Source organism: Lissotriton vulgaris, chromosome 1_1 (assembly GCF_964263255.1).
Source record: "Lissotriton vulgaris chromosome 1_1, aLisVul1.2, whole genome shotgun sequence".
Classification (NCBI taxonomy): domain Eukaryota; kingdom Metazoa; phylum Chordata; class Amphibia; order Caudata; family Salamandridae; genus Lissotriton; species Lissotriton vulgaris.
In genome coordinates, this window is record NC_141685.1 from 16,562,489 (window position 1) to 16,571,932 (window position 9,444).

Consider the following 9,444-nt stretch of genomic DNA (forward strand, 5'->3'; position numbering starts at 1 on the left):
TAACTGTACAGGGCTTACCGAGGAACGAATGTAATCATACAGTGTTGCAATTACAAAACAGGAGTATAATATCAAAACAGGAAAATGTACAACAGTAAACCCTAGAAGAACAGGGGTTTATCTTACAGATAACAACTAAATTCAGTCCTGTCATTTAGACCATGTGGTTTCATCGACTGCAATCGATAGATCCAAGACATTTCTCTCTGTAGGAGGTATTTGCGATTGTCTCTACCTTCCACCTTTTGAATGATTTCCAATACAAGGAATTTTAGTTGGGCTACATTGTGCTTCAGTTCAATGAAATTGGCGGCTACGTTGTTCTTGTCATTTTCAGTCCGAATGTTTGATTTATGTTTGTTGATACGCACTTTAATTTTACGTTCCGTCTTCCCCACATATATTTTACCACATGGGCATTTCAAGAGGTAGATAAGATTGGTGGAATCGCAGGTTGCGTCTACTTGGAGTTTCTGTAATGTGGCTGTCCCTCTTTCACAAGTGGCGAATGAGATATATTGTTTTGCTTAATTTAGAAGACTATATATTTCCTAATATATTTATTTTTATTTTACGTCAGGTATGTCAGACTTGGGAAGTATACTTGTGAAAGAGTCCACTACGTGTAATGAAAGCAAGACGCACATACTTCAAATTGATGACAAGCGAACTGTATTCATGGATGGTAAAAAGGAATTTAAAAGAATTGGCAATCGTCTTTACCATCAGAAATATAATATAGAAAAGAAGCACTTTCCTTGTACCTATTGTGGGAAGAGTTTTACTCAGAAATCCTATCTTCTTCGACACCAGAAAACCCATACTGGTGAGAAGACATTTTCCTGCACTGAATGTCAGAAGAGTTTTACGCATTTGTCAATTCTTCAGCTTCATTACAAAAGTCACACCAGTGAGAAACCTTTTCCCTGCAATGAATGTGGGAAAACCTTTACTCAGTTGGGAGGGCTTAAACGTCACCTGAAAAAACACACGGGCGAGGTTGCGAAACGCTTTCCCTGCTCCGAATGTGGGAAGTGTTTTGTGTACAAGTCAGATCTTCAGCGTCATGAAAACATCCATATTAATAAGAGCTTAGCGTTTAAAATACGCGTTCAACAAGACCAGACAATTCAAAATGATGAGAAGCGATTTCCCTGTACTGAATGTCATAAGAGCTTTACTAACCAAACGGCACTCAAACGCCACCTGAAAATCCACAGTGGTATCATCGAAAAACTCTTTCTCTGCAGCGAGTGTGGGAAGAGCTTTACTCACCAAGCAGGATTCAAACGCCACCTGAAAATCCACATGGGTGCAATTGAGAAACCCTTTCCCTGCAGTGAGTGTGGAAAGACCTTTGTTTTCAGGTCAGATTTTCTGCGTCATCAAAAAATCCATATTAGAAAGAGCTTTGTGTTTAAATCAGAAGATCAACAAGCCCAGAGAGTTCAAAATGATTGTAAGCCCTTTCCGTGTACTGAATGTGGAAAGGGCTTTATTTCCCGAACAGGACTCAAACGCCACCTAAAAATCCACAAGGGTGAAGTCGAGAAACCCTTTCTCTGCAGCGAGTGTGGAGGGAGCTTTTTGTATAAGTCAGAGTTGGAACGTCACCAGAGAATCCACACTGGTGAGAAGCCCTTTGATTGCACTGTGTGTGGAAAAAGCTTTAACCAAAGGTCAAGTCTTCATTGTCACCTGAGAACCCACAAAGAAGCCACTTTCATGCAATCATTGGGAAAAGAGTTTTGATCAGCACACAAGTTTTAAACTTCACCAGATAATCCACAAAGGTGAGAAACCATTTTTGTGCTTGAAATGTGTTAAGAGTAATGCATGAGAAAAAACTTCAATATCATCGAAGAGTTCACATGGATGAAAAGCCATTTTTGTGCCCTCACTATATGAAGAGCTTGATGAATACATGACTGTCACTGTCACCAGACGTTCCACACGATTGAGAAGCCATTTGTATACACAGAATGCGGCAAGGGGTTTGTTAAAAAGAGCCTTTTATGACACCATATTGTTAACATTGGGTTGGAACCCTAAAAGTAAAAAGATAGTTTCACAAAAGACCTCTTCAACATCACAAGTGAATTCTCACGAGGACTGGGCTTTTTAACCGATCCTCAACTTCCTATAAGAATTCATATGGGTTGACCACTTAATCCCCACAGTAATGATGGTAAAAAAGTTTTACCAAAGGTTCATTTACAACATTGCTAGATAATTCCCCAGGTTACAGCTCTCTCAGAGCACTGCATTAAAAAGAGATTTCTAAAGCACGACAAATGGTCCATTCTAGTCATGCTAGGTGGCCGCTGGAAGGTCGGGGCTCGAAGAGGTTCCTGGCTGTGGATCACTCTCAGTATAAATCCCTGCAGAAGCCACCCTCCTGTGCGCAACTACAACTGCAATAATTACACCTACCTTTGTGTATCATCCTGAACAGCCAGAGGTCCGTGTTGAACCCATCTCCTCGCTCCCGGACGAATCTCCGTCATGACAACTGTCTAGTCCCCGAACCACGCAAAGCTCGATGTGAGAGCACTAGGCGGATACTGCTTTATTTACAATTTCCTTGAGTGATAGCCCAGCTGAGAGTGGGATGGAATGCAAGGTCATAGGCACCACTTTACTCTATCCTACCTGACCTAGTGCTGGAGGTTGATCGCCCCCGGAGGAATGATATAGCCTGCCATATTGAAAATAAATGGGTCGGGGGATCTGTCTATTGCCCACCCAACACATGATTCTGCTTATTTGAACTCCAATATTCACATTCTCTGCAAAATCCCAGCAGCGTCGACATTGCTACTCCGGTGGAGTCGCTGCAGCAACTCTCATTCTGCCCTGCTGTCAGCCTGAGCCATGGGCCGCCAGCTCTCTGAGTGAGAGAAGCCCTCCATTGATTTAAGTTGCAACCATCTGCCCGTCCGACCAGATACTGTGGTCTCTAACACTATTGCATGACGTTGAGACTCCCATGTCCCCGTCTGCCTGAACCTTCTCACCGGCCGGGGCCCCCAATGTGCCCCCAGCCATTTTCTCAATCCGCTTAATCACGAGGCGCCTACGGCTCCTACCGATGCCATCCCGCCGGACACCAACATGACTGCACTATTATTTGCTTGCTGCTGGTTGCAACTGCCAAACGCGCACAGAGGCTATTAGATAGTGCTTAGCATATGGTGAGCTTCCTGGTTTGTCGTGTGTGCGATGATTGTCTCTCTTTGTGGGACATTATTCCTGTTTTTCATTTTTGGTATGCCCTCTCCCTGCTGTGGTGAATGCATCTCGGGCCACCAATTTTCTTTACCCACACAGATCTTCCTGAGCACATCAAACTTTCTCAAGCATAGATATTGAAATAGGACTACCCAGCCCACTATTCAATAGAAACTGAAATAGGACCTCATTCTTCTCTCTGTTGAAGGGGCAGACATCTTGGAATTAGCTCACTCCATTAGGGTTCTACACCTACTCTCCTTTCCACCGTAGTACATCCTTGCCTCGTGACCTCCTCATGAATCTATCACATACCAATGTAATGAACCCCCTACTCTCCCCTGCCCGACACAACTCATTCAAAATCATCCTTCCACTAAATCAAACGAAAAAATCCTCAAAACATCTGAGAAAAAACTGCTCAAATTGAACACAGAAATACTGTTCCTAGATTCCTACTTCTGCTGCAATAAGAGTTTGATAACCAACAATCTCAAAAATGTTACCAGCCGTTGAGTTCAGTGGAGAAAAGCCATATCCTCCATACTCAAGCTCACCTCCACACGGCTTCAAACTTACTATTGCCTCTCATCTGTGCACAATGCTGAAACCGCCATCACCATTTACAGTAACGGCACTCTACTCATCCAATCCTTTTATCGCAACCTGGAACACTTTGACAATCTCTTCTCCCACATTAAAGATAATATAGGTAAAGACTTATCCCCTACCCAATTATCGCCTCTACAATCTACCACCGGTCAGAACAATCACCAGCCTCCATCTACTCCTTCCTCCACCCCACCAATCCACTCTCCTCTGCCATCTACTCATTCTCCTCCAGATGGCGTCATTTCTTTCCAGAATGGTACTGCCCCTCTTGAGAGGGTGGACCCTAACCAAGGTCAGCACAGAATATTACCTCCTCACCTAAGACTGCCGACCCCCTCACAAACTATCAACTCTAGCAACTCCTCTCATCAATCTATAAGCAAGCCGACTCTCTTCTCTGATCTAATGATTGACAGTAACAACACCACTCCTGATCTAGTATCTGACATTGCGATTCCCCTCCTTCCCAGATATAACAAGTCCCCTCCATAACAGTGCTCTCCCTAGGCAGGATTTAAACAAGATTCACTACACTTCTTCAAATCCCCAAACCCTCCTCCCACATAACCCCCAAACCATACAGCATTACAACCATGTCGACTAAAAACCCATCCTCTACTTTACCCCCTCGCCCTCAAAACCCATCACACATATCCCCCATATCAATTCAACAATACCTCCACTCTACGTTCACGCTAAACAACCTAAAAACAGAATAACAAGTTAAGAGGGCTAACATATAGAACCTACTTCATAATACTGCAAATGTTCGAACAAAAGGTTTCGTACCACAAAAAGCAGCCCAAGACTCGGAACACCCTACAATCTGAACAGTTGACTCCCCTGCAAACATCAGGACCCCTCCACTTAAATGGAGGAGTTAACGGAATCTAGACCTCACCTCTCGACCCAACAGAGCAAAAAGTCACCTATCAGACAACGATATCCTCTCCCTTCTCACCACTTTCAACCAAGTACCTATCAAGCATATGATGCCTGTGGAAAAAAGCAAGACAATTATCACACGCCCACTCAGGGTTCCTCATCTTAGTCATAGACCCATTAATAAATCTAAACTCAAACTAGTCCCAATATCTCATTCACCCGTAGATGTAACTAAAACTAACCTAAAATGTTGCCCATAGTAGAAAGGACAGTTATTCCACTAACATCTCAGACACGCAAGATCTCACTGATCACTGTATCAACTTCGTGTCCAACATCATGGATGTCCTTGCTCCCAAACAATTCGAAAAGAGTCCAGCTCTAAAAGTCCAACCCTTGCTTCAGTTCCAGCCTCAATGAAGAACGTCGCTCACTGAGATCAGCAGAAAGGTCATAGAGACTTTCAACCTCTATGATCAACTTCAATCTAGTGAGACAAAGAAGGAAAATCCATAACAGGTTTATCAGAAGTTACAAAGCAGCTTTCTTCAGACACCAACTTGACAAGGCCACAAATCGGCCCAAACAATTGTTTGAAATTATCAAAATCAAGCAAATAGGAAATATAAGATTCACAGCACTAACCTGCACCTACTTTCGTGAAACACTTCAGCAAAAATTCAAGTAAGCATTTCAAGTGAACTGCATTTACCATAATGCTAAGGGGTGGACTGTGCTGGGAGGTGAAGCAGTGTGCTGACGTCCCCCTTCATTAGTAAATGTAATCCCCTTGTATCTAAAAAGTGAACTCTGTCCAGCAGTGATGTATTTCCTTCCTTCTTTATCGAGAACACAAAGCTAATCAGCAATAATCCCCATAACGCCAAGAAGCTCTTATCCCTCATAACCACTCCACCTCACCCCCATACCTGAGGGAAAACACCATGAAAGCCCCTCCCCCAAACAGTGCCTCTTGGTCCATCTTTAAGACTTTCAACAAATCCAAAATTTAAAAAATATTATCTTCACTGAAATATTATAACCATTTCATTCACTCCTCATCCTCCAAACTCCTCAACAAGATGAAACATGCCCTGCTCCCCTTATGCACCAAGATCATCAACACCTCTGTTACAGGGCTCCATACCAGATTTCTACAAAGTTGGCAAGTTACCCCATCTTAAAAAAAAAAAAAAAACAACATCAACCTCTCTTAACAACTACCACCCAAGCTTCTCACAAGAGGCATAGACCAACAACCATGCAATCATATTGAGCAATTCCAACTCCTTTACCAATACCAATCTGGTTTCAGGCCGGGTCACAGTACTGAAACTGCCATGGGTTACATTGTTGACGACGCCCTGAAACGTATCGACCACAATGAAACCTGCTTATTAATCCTGCTTGACCTGGCAGCTGACTATGACATGATTAAACACGACAACCTCCTGAACCTCCTAGAATACAGGATAAGTCTCTCTGGCCCTGTTTTAAAATGGTTCTCTTCATTCCTACACTACCGATCTCAAAGAATTATGATGAACCACGTCCTATACATCTAAACACCAGTCACAATTGGTGTTCCTCAAGGCTCTTCACTCTCCTGCACCCTGTTCAACCTGCTCATGGAACCCCTGACTGAAATCCTCGAACTGTCAAACATTTCATACCACATGTATGCAGATTATACTCAACTTTATAAGAAAATCACCTCTCCAGAAGAAATCAGCATCCTCAACACCCTGGCAAAAACTCAACACTGGCTAACTCGTCATCACCTAAAATTGAACAATCTAAAAACTGAATTCCTTTTAATCTCTCCCCCCAACCACACTCCTAACATCAAAGAATGGCTCTCAAATCTAACAGCACTGAACTGCAACCCTCACATCATAACCTCAGACAAATCGCTTGGAATACTCTTGGACTATCACCTTTCCATGGATAATCACATCTGCGTCCCCACCCGGGGCGTCAACAACCAACTGCACACACTAAAGAAAATAAAACCTTTTCTCTGACTGCAAATCTCAAGACAGCGATTCAAGCGCTAGTGACCTCCAAACTAGAATTGCCCCTAACATCTGGAGCTTGCTTCCTCCTGAGACCAGATCCAATGGCTTAACAGCCATATTCAAACAAGAAGCAACGTTTCTACTATTGAACAGATTCCTCCCCCAATGAAGATGCATCTTTCCCAGACTTTGGTTACTCTTTGAATATGTTTCTACGCTTTTTTAGTTCTTTTCTGTTCCTCCACTTATGTATTACTCTTGTATGTTCTCCTTGTGTTTCCTCAGTGTATAATGATCTGATACCCAAAAGGACGCTATATGAAAGTCTATACAAATAAATAAAGTTTGTTTTTTCTGTACAATAGCAGTGAAAAACATTTTGTTCTAAGGATGTGCTCTAACTCTGAGGAATTCCGACAGGAATGAACTCCTTCTCCTGCGCTGTTAGTGTGAGAGCTAGAAGGTTGCTCCACACTCATATATTTTTTAGACCTATTTTGACCATTTTTAACTGAGTGTTAACAGTTTCACATTCTCCTAAAGTGTTTGCTTTATCTCACAGTGGATCAAAAGCTAAACATAACATGCAAGTGTCTTTGTATAACACACACATAGGCAAAAGGCAGGCAAAGGCTGTAAAGTGTCAAAGGCAAAGACGTTGAGTGATTGGAGGAGCAGCAGGGTTCTGCGATCGGAGGTGGGCAGTTAAAGCATCATGATGTGTTCTATAAACAGGCGTGCCTTCAGCTGTTTTCTAAATTCGACTAGGATTTGGGCACAAGCCTCAAGAAATCTACTCGCCCACTCACTGTAGTGATTCAGATTTTATCAGGGCGGGCTATTTTTAGGGCCTACTGACCTGGTCTGGCGAGAGAGCTCCTGAAGAAGAACAGGTGTTCTGAAAGGGAATGAGCAATAAAGATGACATTCAGTCTTGTTTTTTATCATATTATGTTTGCGATGTGTTGAAAGACAGGGGTCAAATGTCAGCTTATGCCTTCTTAAAAATTGCTGCTTATTTTATCCTGGAGATAAGTTTTACAAAACCCTCTAGCTTTGCAGTCTTGAAAAGAAGAGTAAAGTGAGCCGTCTGACAGTCCGGCTGGTGTACAAGCAGTAGAAAAAGAACGGCTGTAGGATGCAAATTTTTTCTAACTCACAACATTTAAATTGCTCGTAAATGAACTGTACTAATACTTCAAAATATATTTCAGTAGTTAGGAAAGTATTTTAAAAAAAGTTCTGAAGGGTTGATGGAAACAAAGATTTTAATTGGATCAAAACGCATCAAAGCACTTCACTTGGTGATGTGCAAATGATGAATATTTGCTGAAACCAGCTTTACACAGAGATGCTATATAGTTTTATCAGTAAAACTGCATGTCATTTGGAGTTTGTGTCCTTTTAAATGGAAATGTGCTTTCTGCAAAGGACAGTGCACTACCACATCATGCTTTAGTAATATATGAAAATGAGAGTTGAATTGAGAAACATTCCTAGGCCACCCTGATGACAATACTATTAGTGAACTAAGTGGCAAGTCACGGGGCCTTTGTGGGCTAGATTTGTATTATACACAGAGCAAAAAATCAGTCTTTTAAATCAAACAAAAGGTTTGTTGCACATTTGACATGCTAAACTCACACATTTGTAGGTGCTCTCATATGTGGTAGTTGAAGAATGTGGTGACTCTGTGAAATAAAATATTTGCCTAGGATCACACAATTTAAGATCAGTTTATGGACCAACCACATTACAGTTATATCAAGTAAATTATTCAAGTCACTCTACCTGCAGGTCTAGTAATATTTTTTTTATTTTTCGAGGCCTGGGGCAGTCTTGATGAGTGCGTACATTTTGTTCCAGATCCTGGGTGTATACATGAGAATGTTTTTTTTCTGTTGCACTTCTTTGTCTCCGGTTTCATGTGTGTGGGTGTGCCAAGACCATCCCTCATAGTGAACATGTCCGGCATATAGTTGGGGATGCCAGATGTGATGGTTTTATAGATGAAGCAGCAGGGATTGTTAATGGTGTGGGCCAGCAAGGGCATCCAGTGGAGTTCTGTCTGGTGGGGTGATGTGATCACTCAACACTGGACCCAGTAAGTGGGGAGTCTAAAAGGCCATGGAGCAGAACATTGTCATCATCTACGTGTAGGAATAGGAAAGCTTGAACAGGAGTTACCATTTGGGGATGAGCCACTTCACTTTCTTTAGAAAGAGCTGGAACTAACTGGGTTGCTTTTCTGGGCAATATGTTCCTTGATTATGAAGTCCATATTCAGAGTGCATCTGAGTCACTGGGCATTAGGTTAAAGTTGAGTTGGCGGTGTGTGTCTTGACTGTGCAAGTTGCTGGTCCACCTTCCATGAGGCTCTGCTCCGGGGGGCCGGGGTATCCATCCAATCCTGCAATAATAATAATAAAAAGCTTATAAAGCGAATGGCTACCTCCTACGGAGGTGTCCCGGCGCTGACAGTGCTGTTGATCTAACTATGTGGCAGATGTTAAGGAATTAAGGAAGCGAAAAGAGCCACATTTGTTATGCTCTTCTGAAAATTTGTTCAGAATCAATCTTCCTTAGGTAATCCGGCATAGAGTTCCACAGAGTGGCTGTTTTAACCGCAAAGGAGCGGCCTCCGGTCCTGACCTTTGCAAATCGTGGGATGACCAGAAAGTTCCTGTCATTGGATCTG

General features: G+C 42.4%; 1 protein-coding gene across 1 annotated transcript; it reads left to right on the plus strand.

The window, feature by feature from the left end:
• Positions 1-582: 582 nt before the first annotated feature.
• LOC147736976 (uncharacterized) lies at positions 583-5,359 on the plus strand. The gene has a single exon (XM_086954416.1). It carries the CDS (start codon positions 583-585, stop codon positions 1,750-1,752), a length of 1,170 nt encoding a protein of 389 aa, XP_086810542.1. The 3' UTR covers positions 1,753-5,359.
• The last annotated feature ends 4,085 nt before the right edge of the window (positions 5,360-9,444 follow it).

Bases quoted from the DNA above. Each gene is read 5' to 3' on its own strand.
- LOC147736976 (XM_086954416.1), top strand. From the start codon at position 583: ATGTCAGACTTGGGAAGTATACTTGTGAAAGAGTCCACTACGTGTAAT.